Raw genomic sequence first — 27,395 nt, forward strand, 5'->3', positions numbered from 1 at the left:
ACATTTAGTTGATTATATTTCTCTCATTTTCGTCTCTTTAATCTCCACCATTGATGCATTCAAAAGGTAGTTTTCATTTAATTTGCCTGGTAACTAAAGGTCAGCATTGTAGAACGCAAACAAACCCGACCTGTGGACCGAAGAGAGTTTCATTGACATTGTCTCTTGACAAAGGAAGAGTCATCAAGATTTCTACATCAAAGATGATCACCAAAGAGATGAAAGAGAGAGAAAAACAATCACTAAATTCTTCTGAAAGGTTTAGCCATAATCAATCCCTCAATTTACAGAAACCCCCAAAGAGAAAAAACAACAAATTATTCAGCACTGGTTAGCCATTATGAACACAGGCCCACTAATAGTATTTAACCATTGCTATTCACCTAACATTGATAATAATAATAACATGCACCTATGTACAGCCTATGTAATAAAATGTCATAACACACTTCTTAAGATGAAAATAACTGGACACAGAGCAATGGTGGGAGAAGAGTTAGGGCTGGTGACCACGAGCAAGATCAAAGAGATAGGTTTTGAGGAAACTTTTGACGGTGGTGGAAAAGAGTAGTAGTAAGGTGGACAGATTTCGGGAGAGTTTCCCAGTGTGTGGGGCTGAGACAGCCAATGGCTCTGCTACTGAAGGTGGAGTGGAGGGATGGGGGATGCAAAGGAGGCCGGAGCTGGAAGATCAGAAGGTATGTGCTGGAACATAAGTTTGAAGGACATTGTGGAGTTGGGGAGGGCAAGGCTATAGGGGAAACATATGAACACGAGGAACAGGAGTAGGCCAATCAGCCCCTCGAGCCTGCTATGTAAATGCAAGTGGTTGTTGTAAAGTTTTTGATGAGTAGCAATTAATGGCAGAGCTCGAAAGGTTAGCAAGGCATTAGTGTAATCCAGTCTGGTGGTAACAAAGGCTTTCAGCGACAGTGGGTGAGAAAGTGGTGGAGGATTGTGATGTTTTGGAGGTGAAAACACACAAGTAATCGTCCTGCGTAGTCATTACATTGAATGAAAAGAATTTGTCTCTCTAGCAGATAGAGGTCAAGTGTTGCAGGATGAAAGAATTTTTATAACAAGTTCTCACAGTGCTGTTTACCAGTGAGAACAGACATTTTGCTGCTGTTTTACAATATCGAGGGATTTCATATGATCTGCTGTGAATCACAATTCTTTCATTTTTCTAGTTGTACCACAAGAAGTGAACAGGAAAGACATTGTGTTCCTTATCGACGGATCAGTTAATGTTGGGAATGTTAATTTTATTTATATCCGTGAATTCATCACACGTTTAATTGAGAACTTGGACATTGGACGCGACAAAGTGCAAGTAGCTGTGGCACAGTACAGCAATGATGTAAAAACGGAAAGCTATCTAAACAGCTATTCAACAAAAGCTGAACTCGTGTCTCATGTGAAAGGGCTCAAAGTGAAAGGTGGCAGAATGGTTAACACTGGGGCAGCACTGGACTATGTCCTCAGAAACCACTTTACCAAATCTGCAGGAAGTAGGAAAGAAGAAGGCGTTCCTCAGGTATTGGTCCTAGTCATTGGTGGAAAATCTAGAGATGATATCAAATCATCGGCAGATGCATTGAAGCGAGCTGCTGTAACGACCTACGCTGTAGGAGCCAGGAATGCAGGTCCTGCACAGCTAAAAGAGATGGCAAGTGATCCCAGTTTGGTCTTCAGTGTAAAGGAGTTCCGCTCCCTGCCAGCAATACAGAATCAGGTGATGACACCATTATCAGTACAGCCTGCTTTACAGCTAATTCCTGAAGAGCCAACTGTTACCATTAAACAAGGTACTTCAATTAATTTTCCTGTATGCACTTATTATTGCATTAGTAGTAATGTTAATACACTTAGAAAGCATTTTCATACAAGATTACTTTAATCATTATAATAATTCAATAGCATATGCTTTTTGTGATCATGCAGATATGGTGCGCAATCATGATTTCCAGAACCAAATTGCATGAGGCCTTTGCTTTCTCTAACATTGGGGCTAATCATTATGAGTCTGTTACACTGATCTTTTTAGTGCTGCTCCTTCTATTGTTTTCACACCTTTTTAAAGCCATTTGCAGACCTGCTCTTCAATTTAATCTTATTTTTGACCTCTTGAAATTAATGCTAATTTCCTGCACTGTGATCTATCAACTGCGTGCCTGTCAGAGCTCATAGATCTGTACACACAAATGAACAGTCAGACCATAAAAAGCAGCTCAGTTATTGAACAGTTGAGGAACTTTAAGCCTTCAGTATTCTAAGAAGTTGATCTCTATTATAATAACTTGCTTTGGGATCTTTACACGATTTTGCTCCTCAGCTATATAAATTGCAGGCCAATATTGCTCAATTCTTCAACAGCACTGCTCAATGGCATTTTAAACAGCTGGGCAGCATTTACTCACAGTTTAGAGCTGAAAACGGTCCTGCAAGACATCATGTGACTGCCCCTGCTGACTTAGTGATCATTCAATTATAGTGATCATTTGGGGAGCTGAACAAATTGATCAATATAACTGAAACCCACTGAGCTAACCACTACCCATGGCATAGGTGATTGTGGTTTGAATCACTGTCAGAAGATCTGTATTTTAGAAAAGTAAACAGAGCTGAGCTGGGGGACCTCACTAATGGAGTGATTTGAGCACAACTATTAAGAATATCATCAGTTATCACTGGAGAATGCTCAAAGAGTGATGCATTTTGGTAGGAAGAATAAGGGGGCCACATATTGCTTGGATAATAAGAGTCTCAATGGGATAGAGGAGCAGAGGGACCCAGGGGGGAGGGTACAGATACACAAATCACTAAAAAGTAGTGATGCAGGTTAATAAGGCCATAAAAAAGACAAATCAAGCATCAGGATTCATTTCTAGAGGGATAGAATTGAAAAGCAAAGAATTTATGTCAAACTTGTATAGATCCTTGGTTAGGCCACATTTGGAGCATTGTGCACAGTTCTGGTCTCCATATTATAAAAATGGATATAGAGGCATTGGAGAGGGTGCAAAAAAGATTCAGAAGGATGATAGCAGAATACCCTTATCAGGAAAGGCTGAACAGGCTGGGGCTCTTTTCTCCAGAAAAGAGAAGGCTGAGCAGTGACCTGATAGAGGTCTTTAAGATAATGAAAGTGTTTGATAGGGTAGACGTAGAGAAAATGTTTCCACTTGTGGGGGAGTCCAAAACAAGAGGTCATATATATAAAATAGTCGCTAATAAATCCAATAGGGAATTCAGGAGAAACTTCTTTACCCAGAGAGTGGTAAAAATGTGGAATGCGCTCTCAAGGAGTAGTTGAGGCAAATAGCACAGATGCATTTAAGGGGAAGCTAGATAAGCACATAGGGGAGAAAGGAATAGAAGGATACGGTAGCATAGTGATTATGTTACTGGGCTAGTAATTTAGTCCAGAGGCCTGGACTAAAATCCAGAGTCATGAGTTCAAATCCCACCACGGCAGCTGGCGAATTTAAATTCAATTAATTAATTAAATTCAATTAATTAAATAAAAAAAAAATCTGGAATTAAAATACTAGTATCAGTAACGATGGCCATGAAACTACCGGATTGTCGTAAAAACCCATCTGGTTCACTAATGTCCTTTAGGGAAGGAAGCCTGCCGCCCTTACCCGGTCTGGCCTATATGTGACTCCAGACCCACAGCAATGTGGTTGATTCTTAATTGCCCTCTGAAATGGCCCAGCAAGCCACTCAGTTGTAAAATCTCGCTACGAAAAGTCATAATAAGAATAAAACCGGATGGACCACCCGGCATCGGACCACTAGGCACCGGACACGACAACGGCAAAACACCAAGCCCAGTCGACCCTGCAAGGTCCTCCTTACTAACATCTGGGGACTTGTGCCAAAATTGGGAGAGCTGTCCCACAGACTAGTCAAGCAACAACCTGACATAGCCATACTCACAGAATCATATCTTTCAGCCAACGTCCCAGACTCTTCCATCACCATCCCTGGGGATGTCCTGTCCCACCGGCAGGACAGACCCACCAGAGGTGGCGGTACAGTGATATACAGTCAGGAGGGAGTGGCCGTGGGAGTCCTCAACATTGACTCTGGACCCCATGACATCTCATGGCATCAGGTCAAACATGGGCAAGGAAACCTCCTGCTGATTACCACCTACCGTCCTCCCTCAGCTGATGAATCAGTCCTCCTCCATGTTGAACACCACTTGGAGGAAGCACTGAGGGTAGCAAGGGCACAAAATGTACTCTGGGTGGGGGACTTCAATGTCCATCACCAAGAGTGGCTCGGTAGCACCACTACTGACCGAGCTGGGCGAGTCCTGAAGGACATAGCTGCTAGACTGGGCCTGTGGCAGGTGGTGAGCGAACCAACACGAGGGAAAAACTTACTTGACCTCGTCCTCACCAATCTACCTGTCGCAAATGCATCTGTCCATGACAGTATTGGTAGGAGTGACCACCGCACAGTCCTCGTGGAGATGAAATCCCGTCTTCGCACTGAGGACACCATCCAACGTGTTGTGTGGCACTACCACCGTGCTAAATGGGATAGATTCAGAACAGATCTAGCAGCTCAAAACTGGGCATCCATGAGGCGCTGTGGGCCATCAGCAGCAGCAGAATTGTATTCCAGCACAATCTGTAACCTCATGGCCCGATAGATTCCTCACTCTATCATTACCAACAAGCCAGGGGATCAACCCTGGTTCAATGAGGAGTGTAGAAGAGCATGCCAGGAGCAGCACCAGGCGTACCTAAAAATGAGGTGCCAACCTGGTGAAGCTGCAACTCAGGACTACATGCATGCTAAACAGCAGAAGCAACATGCTATAGACAGAGCTAAGCGATTCCACAACCAACGGATCAGATCAAAGCTCTGCAGTCCTGCCACATCCAGTCGTGAATGGTGGTGGACAATTAAACAACTAACGGGAGGAGGAGGCTCTGCAAACATCCCCATTCTCAATGATGGCGGAGTCCAGCACGTGAGTGCAAAAGACAAGGCTGAAGCGTTTGCAACCATCTTCAGCCAGAAGTGCCGAGTGGATAATCCATCTCAGCCTCCTCCCGATATCCCCACCATCACGGAAGCCAGTCTTCGGCCAATTCGATTCACTCCACGTGATATCAAGAAACGGCTGAGTGCACTGGATACAGCAAAGGCTATGGGCCCCAACAACATCCCAGCTGTAGTGCTGAAGACTTGTGCTCCAGAACTAGCTGCGCCTCTAGACAAGCTGTTCCAGTACAGCTACAACACTGGCGTCCACCCGACAATGTGGAAAATTGCCCAGGTATGTCCTGTCCACAAAAAGCAAGACAAATCCAATCCGACCAATTACCGCCCCATCAGTCTACTCTCAATCATCAGCAAAGTGATGGAAGGTGTCGTCGACAGTGCTATCAAGCGGCACTTACTCACCAATAACCTGCTCACCGATGCTCAGTTTGGGTTCCGCCAGGACCACTCGGCTCCAGACCTCATTACAGCCTTGGTCCAAACATGGACAAAAGAGCTGAATTCCAGAGGTGAGGTGAGAGTGACTGCCCTTGACATCAAGGCAGCATTTGATCGAGTGTGGCACCAAGGAGCCCGAGTAAAATTGAAGTCAATGGGAATCAGGGGGAAAACTCTCCAGTGGCTGGAGTCATACCTAGCACAAAGGAAGATGGTAGTGGTTGTTGGAGGCCAAGCATCTCAGCCCCAGGGCATTGCTGCAGGAGTTCCTCAGGGCAGTGTCCTAGGCCCAACCATCTTCAGCTGCTTCATCAATGACCTTCCCTCCATCATAAGGTCAGAAATGGGGATGTTCGCTGATGACTGCACAGTGTTCAGTTCCATTCGCAACCCCTCAGATAATGAAGCAGTCCGAGCCCGCATGCAGCAAGACCTGGACAACATCCAGGCTTGGGCTGATAAGTGGCAAGTAACATTTGCGCCAGATAAGTGCCAGGCAATGACCATCTCCAACAAGAGAGAGTCTAACCACCTCCCCTTGACATTCAACGGCATTACCATCGCCGAATCCCCCACCATCAACATCCTGGGGGTCACCATTGACCAGAAACTTAACTGGACCAGCCATATAAATAATGTGGCTACGAGAGCAGGTCAGAGGCTGGGTATTCTGCAGCGAGTGACTCACCTCCTGACTCCCCAAAACCTTTCCACCATCTACAAGGCACAAGTCAGGAGTGTGATGGAATACTCTCCACTTGCCTGGATGAGTGCAGCTCCAACAACACTCAAGAAGCTCGACACCATCCAAGATAAAGCAGCCCGCTTGATTGGCACCCCATCCACTACCCTAAACATTCACTCCCTTCACCACCGGCGCACTGTGGCTGCAGTGTGCACCATCCACAGGATGCACTGCAGCAACTCGCCAAGGCTTCTTCGACAGCACCTCCCAAACCCACGACCTCTACCACCTAGAAGGACAAGGGCAGCAGGCGCATGGGAACACCACCACCTGCACGTTCCCCTCCAAGTCACACACCATCCCGACTTGGAAATATATCGCCGTTCCTTCATTGTCGCTGGGTCAAAATCCTGGAACTGCCTTCCTAACAGCACTGTGGGAGAACCGTCACCACACGGACTGCAGCGGTTCAAGAAGGCGGCTCACCACCACCTTCTCAAGGGCAATTAGGGATGGGCAATAAATGCCGGCCTTGCCAGCGACGCCCACATCCCGTGAACGAATAAAAAAAAAAAAATATGCTGATAGGATTAGATGAAGTAGGGAGGAAGCAAAAGAATGTTATTCAGAATTTTGATTTCTAATTGGGTGCCTAATGGCGAGTCTTCTTTCAAAAATAAAGCAAAGTAACATGAGCGGGCATTACGAAGGACCGCATAATGAAACATCTCAAGAAATATGGAATAAGAAGTTGGATTCATCGTGGGTGGAATGTCTTGCTTGATAAATCTTTCTGGGCTCTTTAAAGAACTTACTGACCTGATGGAAGAAGTGAATTCAGTGGACATTGTGGCTGGAGTTTTCTGCCTGTGCACTCGTCAGCCTATAATTTTCTTGTTCATCAAAATGGATGGAAGGAAAATTGTGAACTAGCGAGTGCTAGAAGTGGAAAACTCAGGCCTATATGTTTAGATTTTAGAAAAGTTTTTGACACATTGCAAGCAGGATACTGACCAACAACAGCAATGAACAAGAATTTCCCCTTAATATATCACCATTATCGTAGCAAAATGTCACAAAATACTTCACAAAGTGGGGACTGATCTGAGCAGGATTCGAGAGATGGGCTAGTGGGGTTAGCTGAAGGTCAAGTCAAAAAGGTTTTAAATAGGCTTTGGAAGATTGGGAGAGATTTAGCAGGGTGGATAAGTTTAGGAAGAGAATTCCAGAGTGTGAGGGTGAAGTGATCCACGGGTCTGCTACTGTTATGGGGAGGGGCTGAGGGGAGAGGCACATTAGATCAGAGGCAGTAGTGGACACAGAGCAGTAATGTAGGGCTGGAGGAAACTCCAGAGAAAGGGTGGAACAAACCCATGGAAGGATTTGCAAATGAGAACAATGGTCTTGAAATCTATTGACTGAGCAATTGGGAACTAGTGGAGCTCAGCCAAGACAAGGACAATAGTTGAACAGGACTTAGTATGGGAGACGATGTGGACAGTGAAGTTCTGGATCAGTTACGGTTTATATAAGGCAGGATGTGGGTGGCCAGTAAGCAGGGTGTTGAAAAAAATCAAACAGGAATGTGCACGAGGGCTGCAGCAGCAGTGAAGGTGAGGTCACAAATAGGTTATCTTGATGATGGACTGGATATAAGATTCAAAGGTCACCTCAGGGTTGAACAGGACATCAAGGCTGTGCACCTTTGGATTCAGTCAGAGAGTAGCTGAAATAGGAATGGTCTTGAGTATAAGTTTAGTGGTGGGAGCCAAACAGGATGGTAACAATCTTGCCAATTTTTAGCTGCAGAACATTGATGTATAACTTGAGCTTAGACAAGTAGTCAGTTAGCACAGCGACAATTGTGGAATCAAGGATGGTAGCCTAGGCCACTGAAACTACTGTGCACAATTCTTTTTACCAGGCTTCAATGGGGACATCTTGGTATTGGAGAAAGTATAGAAAAGGCTAACTAAAATAATGCCTTGGATAAAGCATTGGAAAATGTTTACACTTCAGAAAAGAAAGCTCTGGGGAGATCTTATAGAGGTATTCAAGATTTTAAGAGGTATCGGCAAATATATGTTTGCCATGATAAATTCTTCAGCAAGGGGGCAGGACTCAAGGTCAGAAGAAGGCAGGTGAGCAGACAGTATATACTTAACTACTGTACACAGAGGATATTGAATAGACGAATGTATAACACCAGGGAGACAGTGGGGGCAGCTAAGGTTTGGAAATGAAGGAAGGAACTGGATAAGTATTTAGCAGAGAAAATGAATGAAGGGTATGAGAGATAGTGTCTTGTATTATATAAACTTTGGGACTGGCCAGATGAACCAAAAAGGTCTCTTCTGGTCCTGTACATTCCTATCATCAGAAGTAACGGGAGGCTACTCTGCCCAACTGTGTGAGGAATCTGAGTTAATGTACACAGTCGATGCTGATCATCTCAGCGATCTATGACTGTGTCTCTGCTACAAACTAATTGAGTTCCCCCACAAGTTTTAGTAAGTTTAGTAACTCCTTCAATCCAGTGTTCTTGATGTCCTCAGCAACCTCCGTCCAAAGGAAAAAATTATGTAAAACTCACAGTAGAAATGGATGGGGAGAAAAAAACGAAAGAAAATTAATCAGAATGTGAGTAACTGTTTGATTTTTAAACTGGTTCCTGAGTGAGAGGGTTCTTTAAAAGATAAATACAAGTATTTTATCTTGTTAAATATTTCAACAAATCATAGAGCTGCTTGTTTTTGGCAGTACAGATCTTTGTTTTTTTTTACAATAACTATTAATTTTCTATGATCTGCTGTGGATTACACTCTCTATTTCTTTCCAGTTTTGCCGAAAAGAGTGAACATGGGAGATATTGTGTTCCTCATCGATCAATCAGACAATGTCGGGAACACAGATTTTCCTTTTATCCGTGATTTTCTCACAAGTATCATACAGAACCTCGACATTGGGCAGGACAGAGTTCAAATAGGTCTAGTACTGTACAGCAATTATGCAGAAACTGAGTTCTATCTGAATACCTATTCTTCAGAAGATGGAATTCTGCCTCACGTGAAAGGACTGAGACAGAGAGGTGGGATGCCACTTAACACCGGGGCAGCCCTGGACTATGTCCTTAGAAATCACTTCACCAGATCTTCAGGAAGTAGGAAAGAGGACGGTATTCCTCAGATATTGGTGCTCGTCACTGCTGGAAGGTCCAGAGATTATATCAAACAATCTGCAGATGCACTGAAGCGAGCTGCTGTAACAATCTTTGCTGTAGGAGCCAGGAATACAGACCCAGCACAGCTAAAACAAATCGCAAGTGACCCCAGTTTGAGCCTCAATGTGCAGGAATTCCACTCTCTGCCACATATAGAGGAACAGATGATGACATCATTGTCAACGCTGCCTGCTTCACGAGAACCTACTGTTGTGCCAACCGTCCCCATTAAACCAGGTACTTCAATTGATTGGCTGCTGTAGCAGTAGTGCTAATACAACTATGAAGGATTTTTATATGATTTTGCACTGTATCAATATTCTTTGCCTCAGCAAAGATAATTACTTTTTATATCACTGTTTAAAGCAAGGAAGACATCACTGAACTGGAGAGTTGAGGGTTTTAGTGATGGAGTGACTTGAGAAAAAGTATTAAGCATATGAGGAGTTATGAATTAAGGATATTCATTAAAGAGGTAAAACAGAGAGGAAATAATCCTGCAATTGAATATTTGAAAGACACCACCTATTCTCTACAGAATCTCCAAACAGAGAAGCAATAAGTTTTAAACTATTAATTCAGCTACTATTGGGTTAGTGGCATCAGTTAAACACTATACAAACTCCCAGCCTAACATCTGCAATATTTGAAGCTACTTGAAGTATGTCTGTTTTAAAATGGAGTTGGAATATCAGGAGTCATTTTAATTAAATCAGTTTTGATTAATGTAAACGTTCTTTGTTTTATTCAATTGTAAACAATTTTACAACACCAAGTTATAGTCCAACAATTTTTATTTGAAATCTACAAGCTTTCGGAGGCTTCCTCCTTCGTCAGGTAAATGAGGAAGCCTCCGAAAGCTTGTAGATTTCAAATAAAAATTGTTGGACTATAACTTGGTGTTGTAAAATTGTTTACAATTGTCAACCCCAGTCCATCACCGGCATCTCCACATCTTGTTTTATTCAGGGAGTGTGGAACATCAGAAGGCTCAGGGTAAACTCACTTACATTGCTTCCATTGATTTTCACAAGGCTTTTAACCTAGTGACTCATGTTGCCCCACGCCATGAAGGTGGCTGTTAAACTACAGCCTGTGGACGTATATGGATTTTATCCAGGGTGTGTACTGAAGCTACTGTGTAAGAATAGATAGGAGACTCACAGAACCTATCTTTCTCGAAAGAGGAGTGAGACAAGGTTGTCCACTGTCATAGGCATTTTAAAAATAATTTGCAGTGTTCCTGTTTGCAAATGATATTGGCACAGATATTGCTGTGAAAATAACGGTGCTCACCATTATTTGTGCACAAGTCGGACAGCAACTGCAAGTGGAGTTGCGCAGCTAAGTGCGAAAATGCTGAAGTTGCCATCTGAGACTTGCCACTCCTCGAAAAGCTGGCATTGGTGCAGGTTAGGATTGGTGCAGGTTAGGTGCAGAGCATCAGAGTGTTGGATAAGCTGAAGCTAATGGAGAGTTGAGGATGGGAGGTCCGCCAGAAGAGCACTGGAGTAATCAAGTCTGGAGGTGACAAAAACACGAATGATGGTTTCAGTAGCAGAAGGGCTGTGGCAGGAGCAAAGGTGAGTGATGTTACAAAGGTGGAAGTAGTTGATTTTTGTGATGGAGAGGATATGGGGTTGGAAGCCTGGGATCAAATTGGATACTGAGGTTGTGAACAGTCAGCTTCAAACTGAGACGGTAGCCAGAGAGGCGGGTGAAATCAATGGTGAGCGTACGGTGTTTGTGACAGGGACTGAAGTCAATGGGTTCCATCTTTCCAATGTGTAACTGGAGAATATTGCGGCTCATCCAGGACTAGATCTCCCTGGCTGACAACACAGAGGCAGTGGAGGGGTCGAGAGAGGTGGTGGTGAGGTAGAGCTGGATCACGTCAGTGTACAGTTGGAACCTGATGCCATGTCTTTGGATGATGTTGCTAAGGGGTAGAATGCCAATGAGGAATAGGAGGGGGAAGAGAAGCCGTTGCAGGAGGTGCTCTGGCTACAATTGGAGAGGTAAGAGTATAACGAAGCAAGAGCAGTCTGACTCAGCTGGACAACAGAGAGGTGTTGCAGGGGGATAATGTGGTTGACCACGTCAAAGGCTGCAGAAAGTTGAGAAGGATGAGGATGGATAGTGCACCACAGTAAAGAAGGTGTCATTGTGATTTTGATTAAGGCCGTTTCATTGCTATGGTATGGACAGAAACCTGATTGGAGAGATTCAAACATGGAGTTGCATGAAAATGAACTTGGATTTAGGAGGCAACAACATTTTCAAAGTCTTGACAGGCAAGTGAGTTCGGCGATGAGGCGGTCGTTTGATAGGACAGAAGTGTCAAGGGGGGGGTTTTCGAGGACCATCCTGGATGGTGTTAAACTTCTTATATCCATCAGACAAGTGGTAAGTGTTCCATCACATGCCTGACTTTAGCCTTGTAGATGGTGGAGAGGCTTTGAGGGGACAGAAGGTAAATCACTCATCACAGAGTACCCAGCATCTGCGCAGTTCTTGTAGTCACAATGTTGACATGGCTGGTCCTGTTAAGCTGTTAGTTAATCGTGAACTCCAAGAGGTTGATGGCGGGGGAACTCAGCAATGGTCACTAAGAGATGGTTGGGCTTTCCCTTGTTGGATATAGTCATTACCTGACACTTACGTGGAATAAATGCTACCTGTCACTTGTCAGCCCAGGCCTGGATGTTGTCCAAGTCCTGCTGTCGGCTGCATGGGCTGCTTCATTAACAGAGGAGTTTTGAATGGAGCTAAACAATGCAGAATCATCAGCAACTGTCCCACTCCTGATTTATGATGGAGAGAAGGACATTGACAAAGCAGCTGAAGATGGTTAGGCCGAGGACACTGACCGAAAGAATTCCTATAGTGATCTCCAGGAGCTGTGATGATTGGCCTCCAATAATCACGACCATCTTCCTGTGTGTTAGTTTCAAAGAGTTACTGAACTTAACAGTATGTGAGAACACATACAGTGGTTGCTGATCCATCTTTGGGGCTATCACTGCTAATAATTTTGCTAATTTGGCCCCCTGATAATTGATATTAGTAACTTTATGAAACCAATGCCCCTAATAATGTCATCAATGCTCACTGTCCAAAGAATTTTTTTATATTTAAATAGATATAACAAAACATGTAGCATTTTTGTCCAGTCACAATACCCGAAAAGTCAGCTGCAGTAAAATAACAACAAACCCATGTTTTAGCTGTATTCCATACAGTGTTGTGAGCATAGTCTGAACTAGCATTCGAATTGTAAGCTTGAGAGTAGTTAAGCTATTTTTGAACAAAACATAGACTGTGTGATTTTTTTTCAGTTAAATGCAGGGCAGGGAATGATTTTTGTATCCAAGTGTCAGTTATGAAAAGCTAAATGAGCCATGGCAACACATGAAAGGATCTGCTCATTGATGTGAGTTAATAAAACTTGAGCACAAAATCCACGCTGACACTTCAGTGCAGTATTGAGGGAGTGCTGCACTGTCAGAGGTGCCATCTTTCAGTTAAACCAAGGCCCCATCTGCCCTCTCAGGTGGACATAAAAGATCCCATGGCACTATTTTGAAGAAGAGCAGGGGAGTTCTTCCCGGCATCATGGCCAATATTTATTCCTCAATCAAACACCTAGAACAGGTTATCTGGTCATTATGGCATTGCTGTTTGTGGGACCTTGCTATCCACAAATGGGCTGCCACGTTTCCTACATTACAACAGTGACTACACTTCAAAAGTATTGCACTGGCTGTAAAGCGCTTTGCGATGTCCTGAGGTCATGAAAGGCGCTTATAAGTGCAAGTCTTCCATTCTTTGAATAAATTCAAGTAGTTTAAAAATAATTACCAGAAAGGGCTTGCTATTCATTATACTATGCACATAATTTAAAGCTTACTTAGATCTGAAGGCGAGGAGAGACAATCTAGAAGATATGAAGAGTTCAGACTCAACCATGAGAGTGATCTAAGATATTAGACCTGAAATAATCATAGCAAGAAGGATAGAAAAGATCCAAAAACATCTCTCTCTTCCATATGTATAATTTAAAAAGCAGCTGAAATGGATGGAAAACAAATTAATTAAGGTGGGAGGAGGCTTGTGTGGAGCATAAACACTGGCATGGACCTACTGGGCCGAATGTCCCGCAGATTCTATGTAATGTAATTCTATGTACTGTATCAAAAGAACATCACTGAGAACTTGAACTAATTATTAAACTTACTGATGGCGAGTCCTCTTTAACAGATAAGAACTATTCTAGCCTATTAAATATTTCAACAAATTATAGCTCTATACATCTGTGACACTGAGTATTCTTTTCCACTTCTAGCAAAAATAACAAGCAAGAGAGACATTGTGTTCCTAATCGATGGATCAGACAATGTTGGAGATACAGATTTTCCTTTTATCCGTGATTTTCTCACGAGTATAATAGAGAACCTGGACATTGGAAGTGACAGAGTTCAAATAGGTGTGGTACAGTACAGCAATTATGCAGAAACTGAGTTCTATCTGAACACTTATTCATCTGAAGATGAAATTCTGCCTCATGTGGAAGGACTGAGACAGAGAGGTGGGATGCCACTTAACACTGGGGCAGCCCTGGACTATGTCCTTAAAAGACACTTCACCAGATCTTCAGGAAGTAGGAAAGAGGACGGTGTTCCTCAGATATTGGTACTCGTCACTGCTGGAAGGTCCAGAGATTATATCAAACAATCTGCAGATGCACTGAAGCGAGCTGCTGTAACAATCTTTGCTGTAGGAGCCAGGAATGCAGACCCAGCACAGCTAAAACAAATCGCAAGTGACCCCAGTTTGAGCCTCAATGTGCAGGAATTCCACTCTCTGCAACGTGTAGAGGAACAGATGATGACATCATTGTCAACGCTGCCTGCTTCACGAGAACCTACTGTTGTGCCAACCGTCCCCATTAAACCAGGTACTTCAATTGATTGGCTGCTGTAGCAGTAGTGCTAATACAACTATGAAGGATTTTTCTGTGAGATTTTGCACTGTATCAAAAACCTTTCATATCGTTTGCCAGCCACCTCATTGCCTTGGCAATGGTAATTGTTGTTTGCAACTGTCTACATTATAACAATATATACATTCAGCTGGGGATATTGAGGGTTTCTTTGATGGAATAATTTGAGAAAAATAATAAGCATATCAAGAGTTATTAATTAATGTTCTTTAAAGAGATAAAACAGAGAGGAGTTAATCCAGCAATTAAATGTTTGAAAGATATAGATACCTTTTTTCAAAATTCCCCAGACAGCAATAAGTATTCAACTATTAATTCAGCTACTATTGGGTGAGTAACATCTATTAAACACTATACAAACTCCCAGCAGGACAACTGCAATAGTCACTACCATTTTGAAGTGAGTTTCTACTTTGAAATGAGGTTGCACCATCAGTAGTCCTTTTAAATAAATCAATTTTGATTAATGTTAACTCCCTTTGTTTTGTTCCAGGAGTGTGGAATGTCAGCAGGCTCAGGGTAAACCCACTTACATTGCTTTCATTGATTTTCACAAGACTTTACACCTAATGTTTCATGTGCCCCTTTCCAGCATAGGTGGCTGCTGGAGTGCAGCCTATGGACGTACACGGTCGAATCATAGAATCATAAAAAGTTACGGCACAGAAGGAGGCCCATCGTGTCCGTGCCAGCCCAAGAAGAGCTGTCCAGCTTAATCCCACTTTACAGTTCTTGGTCCGTGGCCCTGTAGGTTACGGCTCTTCAAGTGCACATCCAAGTACTTTTTAAATGAGTTGAGGGTTTTTGCCTCTACCACCCTTTCAGGAGGTGAGTTCCAGACCCAGACCATCCTCTGGGTGAAAAAATTCTCCTCAGCTTCCCTCTAATCCTTCTACTAATCACTTTAAATCTATGCCCCCTGGTCACTGATTCCTCTGCTAATGGAAATAGGTCCTCCCTATCCACTCTATCTAGGCCAGTCATAATTTTATATACCTCAATTAAATCTCCCCTCAGCCTCCTTTGTTCCAAAGAAAACAACCCCTGCCTATCCAATCTTTTCTCATAGCTAAAATTCTCCAGCCCTGGCAGCATCCTTGTAAATCTCCTCTGTACCCTCTCTAGTGCAATCACATCTTTCCTGTAAATGGTGACCAGAACTGTACGCAATACTCAAGCTGTGGCCGAACCAATGTTTTATTCAGTTCTGGCATAATCTCCCGGCTCTTATATTCTATGCATTGGCTAATAATGGAAAATATCCCGTATGCCTTTTTAACTACCTTATCTACCTGTCCTGCTACCTTCAGGACCTTCAGGAATCTGTGGACATGCACTCCAAGGTCCCTCACTTCCTCTACACCCCTCAGTGTCCTCCCAATCATTGTGTACTCCCTTGCCTTGTTTGCCCTCCTCAAATGCATTACCTCACACTTCTCTGGATTGAATTCCATTTGCCACTTTTCTGCCCATCTGACCAGCCCATTGATATCTTCCTGCAGTTCCACAGTTTTCCTCCTCAACCACACGGCCAATTATTGTATAATCTGCAAACTTCTCGATCACGCCCCCCACATTCAAGTCCAAATCATTAATATGTATCACAAAAGCAAGGGATCTGGTACTGAGCCTTGCGGGACCCCACTGGAAACGGTCTTCCAGTCGCAGAAACACCCGTCAACCAATATCCTTTGCTTCTTGCCACTGAGCCAATTTTGGATCCAACTAGCCATTCTCCCTTGGATCCCATGGGCTTTTACTTTTTTGACCAGTCTGCCATGTGGGGATCTTGTCAAAAGCCTTGCTAAAATTCATGTACATTACATCAAACGCGTTATTCTCATCGACCCTCCTTGTTACCTGCTCAAAAAATTCAATCAAGTTAGTCAGAAATGACCTTCCCGTAACAAATCCATGCTGACTGTCCTTGATTAACCCGTGCCTTTCTAAATGACGATTTATGCTGCCCCTCAGAATCGATTCCAATAATTTGCCCACCACCAAGGTTAGACTGACTAGCCTGTAATTACTCTTTCTCCCTTTTTAAACAACGGTACAATGTTAGCAGTCCTCCAATCCTCCAGCACCATGCCTGTATCCAGTGAGGATTGGAAAATGATGGTCTGAGCCTCCGTTATTTCCTCCCTTGCTTCTTTTAACAGCCCAGGATACATTTCATCCGGGCCTGGCGATTTATCTACTTTCAAAGACGCTAATCCCTTTAATATTTCCTCTCTCACTAAGTTTATCCCATCCAATATTTCACACTCCTCCTCCTTAACTACAATGTTTGCATCGTCCCTCTCTTTTGTGAAGACTGACGCAAAGTATTTATTTAGATCCGTACCCACATCTTCCGCCTCCACACATAGGTGACTTGTTTGGTCTCTGATAGGACCTACTCTTTCCTTAGTTAGTCTCTTGCTCTTTATGTATTTATAAAACATCTTTGGGTTTTTCTTGCTTGTATTTTTTCATGCCCTCTCTCTGCTTTCCTAATTTTTAATTTCACCCCTGCACTTTCTACACTCTTCTAGCTTTCTGTTGTATTGAGCTGTCAGTATCTGACGTAAGCTTCCCTTTTTTGCTGTATCCTACCCTGTATGCTCCTCGTCATCTTGGTTTGGCATTCCCACCCTTTTTCTTTGTGGAGACATGTTTGTTCTGAACCCTCACAATCTCTCCCTTGAATGTCTACCACTGCTTCTGACACTAATTTACCTTCAAGTAGCTGTTTCCAGTCCATTTTTGCTGCATCACTTCTCAGCTTAGTAAAATTGGCCTATCCCCAATTGAGAACTTTTACACCTGTTCTATCCTTGTCCTTTTCCATAACTATGCTAAATCTAACTGAATTATGATCACTTCCAGCAAAATGCTCTCCCACTGATACTCCTTTCACCTGCCCAGCTTCATTCCCTAAAACTAAGTCCAAAACTGCCCCCCCCTCTCTTGTTGGGCTTGCTACATGCTGGCTAAAAAAGTTCTCCTGAATGCAATTTAAGAATTCTGTGCCCTCTATACTTTTTACACTGCTTGTATCCCAGTTAGTATTAGGTTAGTTGAAATCCCCTACTATTACTGCCCTATTGTTCTTGCACTTCTCAGAAATTTGCCTGCATATTTGCTGTTCTATCTCCCTCTGACTGTTTGGGGGTCTATAGTACACCCAGTAGTGTGATTGTCCCTTTTTTGTTCTTTAGCTCAACCTCATTTGATGATCCTTCTAGCATATCATCCCTCCTCACAGCTGTAATTGTTTATTTAACCAATATTGCCACCACCCCCTCCTTTTTTATATTTTCGATTTTATCTAGGGTGTGTACTGAAACTACTGTTTAACAATAGATGGGAGACTCTCAGAACCTCTCTCCCTCGAAAGAGGAATGAGGTAGAGTTGACCACTGTTATCAATCATATTCAATGTCTTCCATCAGGGGTGTTTTGGATTGAATCAGAAGGGGGGAGTGGGGTGGTCTTGTAGCACAGGTTCTGGGTATTTCTGAAGGAATTGTAGCAGTCATTTTTACAAATAATATTGTATTGTTAGTTGAATCATCTTGGGGTCTCATATGTGTGCTGCATTCCTGAACCGTAGGCAAACCAGTGAGGTGGGGTGGTGAATGCTCTCAGTGCAAAATTATGGATTTGCATGATTATTGCAAATTTCACAGGTATGTGCTAGATATTATTCTAGATCCAGTATGGCCTGCCACAGTGTTCCCTACAATCTAGACAGCACTACTATTAGTTATCTAGCTAAATAGCTGGTTAAAAAATAGTGAGATACATAGATTCCTACTCTTTCTCGTACCATAAAGTAAGAAATCATGCATCCCTGCTGCTGTTATAAGTTAAACTCATTTACAGGTTAGCTGTCCCTGAGCTGACTGATATCTAACCTCCTCTGTTACGGGCTCATACCCAGACTTTGAGCCTCTCAATCTCCCTGATCAACTAGAGAGTGATGTCTCTGTGTCTTTCAGAGTTTCAGAGTGCCCGTCCAGAGGAAGAGAGCAACTTGTGGAGCATAAACACCGGCATGGACCAGTTGGGTCGAATGGCCTGTTTCTGTGCTGCATGTTCTATGTAATTCTATGTAGCCTCTCAATCAAAGTCACCATGATGAATGTACCCCGCATTCTCTTGGTGTGGAAGCGCTCAGTGCCTGCATTGTCTGTTTAAATAAGTTCCCTGCTGGAACACACTGGATGCAGAGTATTCTCTTATCAGGGTGAGAACTGCTATGGAAGGTAATCAACAATCCTGCATTGTCTCAAAGCTGATGCAAAATGCAAAATCACACAGTTTGGACAGCAGTCACATTTTCCCTTTGGGATAACTCATTAAATACCAGCTGCAGGTTTTTTAATGTTAAAAGAATGTTGCATCCCTTGGAATTAACCCTTTGTAATCTTAATATAATTAATGTCAATATCAATACATAAATTAAAATAACATCCCTTCCACGTCATATAGTCCCAAAATCTTACAACAGCTCAGAAGGGGATCTCGAAGGTATTATTTAGACTTTCCAATGCAAATGTCCTAATTATTGATTCATAATGGTACCTAGGGTCCTGGTGGATGTCAACTTTAACCTGGAAAATATTCCTTCAGAACTATACAGAGAAGGGGCAAAGGAGAGACTTTGCTGTCATTGAAGAAAGATAAGAAGACCAAAGTCTGAATAATGCAGCTTAAGCTTGTGACATTTAAGACATGTATCCAAATAATTCTCCTTCAGGGTTCAGAACTCCCAGACATGCAACAGAAGGGCTTCCTCAAGCCCTGATGTGGAGATGCCGGTGATGGACTGGGGTGGACAAATGTAAGGATTCTTACAACACCAGGTTATAGTCTATAACCTGGTGTTGTAAGAATCCTTACATTCCTCAAGCCCAACTACAAGATCCAGGTCCAAACTATCACGTGGATTTGTGGCAATAACAGGAAACAGTTACAGGACAGGAAGGCCCCAGCCTACACAAACCTGTCATTGGGCAACTTATAGTTGGAGTCAGCCTCATGATGGGCACACCTCTTTCCCAAAGCCCCTCACACAAGGCCCTGGGTTAAGCAGTTGGTGATGTGTAAGCCTGTAATGTAGTACAGGGCGTAGACATATAGAGCATCAAGTGGTTGGCATGTTGGAAGTTATCCTGCGCAGGTCCTTGCACTATGCTGAAAGTGAATGTCCACTGTATAGCTGATGAAGTTCAAAGAATTGGGATTAAGTAGAGACTGGGTATGAGAGACTAGTTGGGAATAGAGGACACTAGTTTACATATCAAGGACAGCTTCAAGGGAAATGTAACACCATAGTTGCAAAATATTTGCACAAACAATCATCTTTTCCAGCCCCCATTCATGCTGATAGATAGAAAAGAACTGATTTCCATCTCCCTAAAGCCACATGTTCATTGTTTGTTTAATAAATTCATGTAATACATTAAACTTGAAAAAGACGTGGTGTGATGCTCCATCACTTTCAAAGGCCTGGAAAACAAATCCTATGCAGGCGGAGAATAAATTCCAGTAGTTTAAAAATAATTTTCAGATAGGGCTTGCTGTTCATTATCCGGGGCACGTTATCTAAAGCTTACCTACATTTCAAGGCAAGGATAGGCATTCCGGAAGTTATGGCGAGGTGGGACTCACCCATGAGTGATTCAAGAAGGGTGGAAAAGATCTGAAAATACAATATATGTTTAAATAAACAGCAGAAATGATGGATAACAAAAGAAAAAAACATTAAAAACCGTCTATTTTTTAAATTGGTGAGAGTTCTCTTTAACTGATAAAGCCAAGTCTTATAGTCTGCCAAATAATTCAACAAATTAAAGAGCTGCTTATCTGTGAGAGTACAGATTTGCCTGGTTTTAAACAATTCCTACTGATTTTATATGTTCTGCCAAGGATCACATGTATTTTTTTCAGTTCTGCCAGAAAGAACAAACGAGAGACATTGTACCCATGTGAGAGCAGAGAATTTCCCTAGTGTTTAAATAAGTTCTACTGATTTTATATGCTTTGCAAGGAATTACATTGTATATTTCTTCCAGTTGTATCAGATGGAGGAAGCAAGAGAGACATTGTGTTCCTTATCGATGGATCGGACAATGTCGGGGACACAGATTTTCCTTTTGTCCGTGATTTTCTCACAAGTATCATCGAAAACTTTGACATTGGAAGTGACAGAATTCAGATAGGTCTGGTACAGTACAGCAATTATGCAGAAACTGAGTTCTATCTGAACACCTATTCTTCAGTAGATGAAATTCTGCCTCATGTGGAAGGACTGAGCCTGAGAGGTGGGTCGCCACTTAACACTGGGGCAGCGCTGGACTATGTCCTTAAAAGTCACTTTACCAGATCTTCAGGAAGTAGGAAAGAGGATGGTGTTCCTCAGGTATTGCTGCTCGTCACTGCTGGAAGCTCCAAAGATTATGTCAAACCATCTGCAGATGCACTGAAGCAAGCTGCTATAATGATCTTTGCTGTAGGAGCCAGGAATGCAGACCCAGCACAGCTAAAAGAAATCGCAATAGACCCCAGTTTGATCTTCAATGTGCAGGAATTCCACTCTCTGCCACATGTACAGGAACAGGTGATGACACCACTGACTACGCTGGCTGCCTCACGAGTACCTACTGAAAGGCCAACTGCCCCCATTGAACAAGGTACTTCAAACTTTCTGTTGAACTCAATGTTATTATATTAGCTAACACACTTATAAAGTATAAGATTTCATTGTGCATCAAAAACATTTAATATTGTTTGACAGCTAACCAGTATCTTCAGCAAAGATAATGGTGTGAATTACTGTTTAAATGGCTGACTGTACAAAATTAAATGGATAGAAAATTAAAATGAATGGACGGAAGATCATGGGCAACGTGTACAATTCCCAACGTGCATGTTGGATTGGCGGGACACCCCACTGGCAGCATGATTTCATAAAATTGCCCTTAACATGATCAGTCTTATTGAAAGTTGAGCTGAAAGTTTCATCGATGAAGCAATCTCAGAAAAGATTAAGAATGTCAGGAGTTACGAAGGAAGGAAGTTCACGCAAGAGATAAGATAAAGAGGAGACTTTTCTAGGAGTTAAATGTCTGAAATATTTAGAAATGTTCTCCTTCACTTCAGAAATTCCCAAAGAGAGAAGCAGCAAGTCTTAGAGAAATAATTGTTTAATTTGGTTTGGTTTAATCTTGTTTGGTTTAATAGCACCAATTATACACTGCATAAATTTCAAGGTCTTTTCGATGAGATGTTAAACCGGGGCTCAGTCTGCCTGTTCAAGTGGATGTCAAAGGTCTCGTAGCACTTTTACAAGTAAGACGAGGGAGTTCACCCACTGTCCAAGTCAACATTCCTCTCTCAATCAATGCCACTAAAAAAAAGATTAACTGGCCATTTGTCTCATTTACTGTTTGTGGGACCTTGCTCTGTGCAACTTGGCTGCCATGTTTGCCTACATTGCAAAGGACTATACTACAAAAGTAATTCATTGGTTCTAAAACACTGAGGGATATCCTGAGGGTGTTAGATGGCACTATATCAATGTTAGTTTCTTTATTTCCCAGCACAACCATTACAATTGTTACATTTAATAAAAGCAATTTGTATCTTTCAGAATTAAGTCACACTGTCAGGTTAGACTTTAAAAAGAATCAAATATTTTGATGAACTTAGACATTTTGTTTCATTCAGTTGGTTTTGCTCCCTCTTTGATGGTTTTAGTTATATTTTAATATTCTTGTTTGATAATGCATTGGCAGGCACTCAGTGCATTTAACCTGCTTGCTCCTTATATCATCAAGCATGAAAGCTCAATTTCTTCATTATTGTAGGGTCTGATATCGACAACATTCTCCTTCCCAGTCTCCCCAGCTCCACCCTGCACAAACTCCAACTTATCCAACTTTTCAACTTACAGCCTCTCCTCCACATACATTACCCTTGGTCCTTGCCAGTCTCCAGTGGTTCAGTGACACAGCACACCCAATTTAAGATCCTCAACCTTGTCTGCAAACCCCTCCATGAATTTACTCCACTATACCTCTGTAATCTTCTCTAGACCTATGCCCTGGTGTACACGCTTCTTATCATGGTTTATTGTGCACCCACTTCCCTCTGTTGCAACCGTGCATCCCCCTTTCGCTCTTGCACTATGTGTATCTCCCTCCTCCTCCCCCCTCTATTACACAATGTGTGTCTCCCTCCTCCTTCCTCTATTACACAATGTGTGTCTCCCTCCTCCTCCCTCTATTACACAATGTGTTTCTCCCTCCTTTATGTATTGCTTTCAGCCACCTCATCCTGAAACTTTCTACCTACACCTCTTCACTTTGTTATCTCTCTCCTTTCCTTGAAATCCTTCCTCAAAATCTACCACTTTGACTGTGCCATTGGCAATCTTTGCAAACTTCGTCCTAATTCCTGTTCCCCCTCTTCCCTCAAAGTGCATTTAGACATTTTGTTAAGTATATAGGGCTGTAAGTTGATGTTTATACAAACTTCTACCTGTTTTATATGATGTACTGTGAATTATAATGCATATTGTTCCAGTTTTGCCTGAAGAAGTGAAGAGAGACATTGTGTTCCTTATCGATGGATCAGACAACATTGGAAACACAAATTTTCCTTTTGTCCGTGATTTCCTCACAAGTATAATACAGAGATTCGACATTGGAAGTGACAGAGTTCAGATAGGTCTGGTACAGTACAGCAATTATGCAGAAACTGAGTTCTATCTGAACACCCATTTATCAAAAGCTGAAATTCTGTCTCATGTAAAAGGACTGAGACTGAAAGGTGGGACAAGCCTTAATACTGGTGCAGCTCTGGACTATGTCTTTAGATACCACTTTATCAGCTCTGCAGGAAGCAGGAAAAGAAAAGGCGTTCCTCAGTTTTTAGTTCTCCTCACTGGTGGAAGGTCCAGCGATGATGTTAAACCAGCTGCAGATGCACTGAAGCGAGCCGCAATAATGAATTTTGCAGTAGGAACCAAGAATGCAGACTCAGCACAGTTAAAAGAGATTGCAATTGATCCCAGTTTGGTCTTCAGTACAAATGAATTCTATGCTTTGCCATATATACAAGCAGAGGTGACAACACTATTATCAAGCCTGCCTGCTCCACGGGCAATCCCTGAAGAGCCAACTGTTCTCACTAAACAAGGTATTTGATGTTTTATTTTTGTTCTGATCAACTTTATGTTGATACACAAAGGTGTATAAGATTTTCTATTTAATACTATGATATTGCGCGTGGTAAGTCAAAAGATACACAAATAGTGTATCAACACAATGTGACAAGGAAACTGTTACAAGAGTAAATGATACTTACAGAAAGTATGCACAAGTATACAGAAGACTTTTAATATATTATTAGTAGACCTTAGTGTTTTGTAATTGGTTTCTGGATGTGTATCTGTGTATTGGTCCATGAATACCTGTCTCACACAGTTGTAAACGGAATGGACATTCTAATTTCTATCAACAAAAACACAGGTGATAATTAGAGCTTTCATATTTGCTTTCAAATTTCAACTTTATTTAATTAACAAAAAAGGAAAAATAACACTCACTATCACTTTGTCTCTTCAATCACGGTCTCTGACAGCTGTAAATAATTAGAATGTTTACATTTTCTAACTTAACAAAACACACATGATAATTAAAGACTTTCTGTTTGCTTCAAAATTCAATGGGAGCAATGACTTTAATGATAGTGTAAAACGCACAATATCGCCTCGGCCACCCGTTAAACACCTCTCCTAATTTTCATTTCCACTGATTTTCTGCAAATAACTTTGAACAACAACTGAACAGAAACTGCTAGAAGTTTTAAAAAATTCCAACAATTTGGCTGATTATGTTACCAATGCATGCTGGGAAATTGGGTATGCTGCATATGCTTAGACTGCATTTTCTTAGGAACATAGGAACAGGAGTAGGCCATTCAGCCCCTCGAGCAAGTTCCGCAGTTCAATTAGATCATGGCTGATTTGTATCTTAACTCCATCTACCTGCCTTGGTTCCGTAACCTTTAATACCCTTGCCTAACAAAAATCTATCAATCTCAGTTTTGAAATTTTCAACTGCCCTGGCCTCAACAGGGGGAAGAGAATTCCAGATTTCCTCTACCCTGTGTGCGAAGAAGTGCTTCCTGACATCACCCCTGAACAGCCTAGCTCTAATTCGGATTTTGGACTACCCAGAGCGTGTTTCCCATGCTGGGGGAAACACTCCCTGTTTGAACAGACATGTTGCAGCCAGCAGCCAATGGGAGCTGCAAAGGTCCATTTAACAGGTGCGGGGTAAACCCTCATTCATTGCAGCAGGGCAGTCTGTCACCTCACCTCAGACAAAGCTTTGCCTGCCACTCCGTTGTCTCCACACTCCAAATGATTAAATCATACCCTAAACTCTGCTGTCCAAACACATTTACCTACTTTGTGGACCCCCTCACACTCACACCGTCAGGTTGGGGTGGGGTTCCATTGCTGCATTCATCACTCTATTGGAGGACGAGCAACATCACCAGCCTCGCCGTCCACCTCCGCCACATGGAGCTCCATAACACAGTGCTGCGCAACAGGCGCCTACACAAAGTAGTCGTGGAACTACACATACACCCACTGTAGGGTGACCCAATGGGTGGCATCAAGGGTCTTCATGGAAAACCTCATGAAAGGGCATTATTGCACAAGCCAGTCAAGAATGGCCAAGATGTGGCAGTAGTGGTGACAATGTAATATGTAATGTGAGTTGATCAGAAATCAAATATAAGTAAAAACCATGACAAACCCTCAAACACCCTTGTGCATCCCCTTCATGCTCACGACACATTTGCCTTACGCTTCCTACTGCACATATGTGATGCATGCCCTGTGGCTGCAGCACAGGTAGTGGCATGTTGGGTGAGGATTACCGTGAAAGAGATGCATCAGAGGGTGAGTATGAGAATAGAGCCATGAGATTGTATGAGGATTGGGTTGAGTGGTAGCGGTGGGATGAGTAAGTGCAGGTAAGATGAGGACGAGCTTTGAGTGAGTGTGAGGAGTGATGTGGTAGAGTAGTGTTGGCAATGCAGAAGGAGATGTGGGGTGGGGGCGGTGATGTGGCAAACGGAGTGTAGGGAAATGAGTAAGTGTACTTACTTCGGCTGACCTACTTAGGTGATTGAAGCGCCTCCTGCACTGTATGCAGGTGGGCGATATGTTGGTGGTGCAGGTGACCTCCTCTGCCACCTCAAGACAGGCCGTCGTGGTGGCAGAGACAGGCCACTTCCTCCCGTCCGCCAGGGAGACAATCTCTATCCTCCCCCCTCCTTCTCACCCCATTCAGTAGGACCTGGAGTGAGGCATCATTAAACCTGGGAGCAGCCTTCCCATTGGGCTGCTCCATGCTGTAATTTTGGCTCCTTTCTGCAGTGTCAGTCAATGGAGGACTGCCCCTTTAAATAGGATTCCTCCAGCTGACAGCCTATGATGCGGGTGCGCAGTCCGCCCGCTGCGCAGCTTTCCAGCACGAAACCCAGAAGCCAAGTGGCTTCAATTTACTTACGATCGCATGGGGAACCCACCGATTTTACTGGGCGGGTTACCCATGTGCCCAGTCGACCCCCCGCTGGCAACCCGCCTCCCTCCTAATATCAGGCCCTAACATTCAATTAGCCTTTAAAATTATTTTATGTACCTGTCCAATAGCTTTTAGTGATTTCTGTACTTGGACCCCTAAATCTCTCTGCTTCTCCACAGTTCCTAACTTCTCACCATTCAGAAAATACTCTGATCTATCTTTCTTAGGTCCAAAGTGGATGACCTCACACTTGCCCACATTGAAATCCATCTGCCACAGTTTTGCCCACTCACTTAATATATCAATGCCCCGTCGCAACTTTCTGTTCCCATCTACACTATTTACTGTGCCACCTATCTTGGTGTTATCAGCAAACGTGGATATATGGCTCCCTTTTCCTTCATCAAAGTCATTTATAAATACAGTGAAACGCTGAGGCTCCAATACAGATCCCTGAGGGACAGCACTAGTCATATCCTGCCAATTGGAGTACTTATCCATTATCCCTACTCTCTGTCTCCTACCTCCTAACCAATTCCCTATCTATGTCAACTTTGTTAACAGTCTCTTAGTGGAACCTTATCTATAATGTCCTCACCTACTTCTTTTAATATCCTGGGGTGGGAATCATCAGGTCCTGAAGATTTGTTTATCTTCAGTCTCATTATTTTCTCCATTAACATTTTTCTTTTACTTATATTAAATCTGGTAAGTTCCTTTTGAATTATTTTTAGTTTTCCTCGTATCTCTGGTACTTTATACACATTCTCTACTGTGAAGACCGATAAAAAGTAGGTATTTAGCAAGTCTGCCATTTCCTGAATTTCAATTACGATATCACCTGTGTCTGTCTTTAAGGGGCCCACATTATTCTTGGTCACCCTCTTTCACTTAATATACTTGTAGAAACCTTTAGTGTTGTCCTTGATATCCCTCGCAACTATCAGAGCCAGAGGTCTGGGCAAAAATATCAAATCTTTTGGGAGAGGCTGAAGAAAGAACCCTCTCAAAATCCAGAAATGTCTGCAATAATCACTGACTGTCATGCACGATTCTCCAATCATGTACCTGTTAAGCGAGGCTTCGTGCTTAATTAAGACTCACCGTTCAAAGAAAAGCTATTTTAAAAAAATAAACAGGAATTGCTGAATAAATCGTTGGTGCACAAATCATTGAACGTGATAGGACAGGTTGAGAAATCGGTTAAAAAGCATACGGAATCCTGGGCTTTATAAATAAAGGCATAGAGTACAAAAGCAAGGAAGTTATGATGAACCTTTGTAAAACACAGGTTCGGCCACAATTGGAGTATTGTGTCCAGTTCTGGGCACCGCACTTTAGGAAGGATGTGAAGGCCTTAGAGAGGGTGCAGAAAAGATTTACTAGAATGATTCCAGGGATGAGGGACTTCAGCTGTGCAGAGAG

At 42.7% G+C, this 27,395-nt stretch overlaps 1 protein-coding gene across 1 annotated transcript in view; it reads left to right on the forward strand.

Annotated features, from left to right (window-relative positions):
• LOC137324045 (uncharacterized) overlaps nt 1–27,395 on the forward strand; it is a 238,230-nt gene that overhangs the window by 153,352 nt on the left and 57,483 nt on the right. The window contains exons 23-27 of the mRNA XM_067988215.1: nt 1,191–1,808; nt 8,991–9,608; nt 13,717–14,328; nt 20,439–21,056; nt 22,951–23,565. Coding sequence (XP_067844316.1) covers nt 1,191–1,808; nt 8,991–9,608; nt 13,717–14,328; nt 20,439–21,056; nt 22,951–23,565 — 3,081 coding nt within the window. The remainder of the gene's footprint in view (nt 1–1,190; nt 1,809–8,990; nt 9,609–13,716; nt 14,329–20,438; nt 21,057–22,950; nt 23,566–27,395) is intronic.

The sequence above is a fragment of the Heptranchias perlo genome, chromosome 7 (assembly GCF_035084215.1).
Source record: "Heptranchias perlo isolate sHepPer1 chromosome 7, sHepPer1.hap1, whole genome shotgun sequence".
NCBI classification, from domain to species: Eukaryota; Metazoa; Chordata; class Chondrichthyes; order Hexanchiformes; family Hexanchidae; genus Heptranchias; species Heptranchias perlo.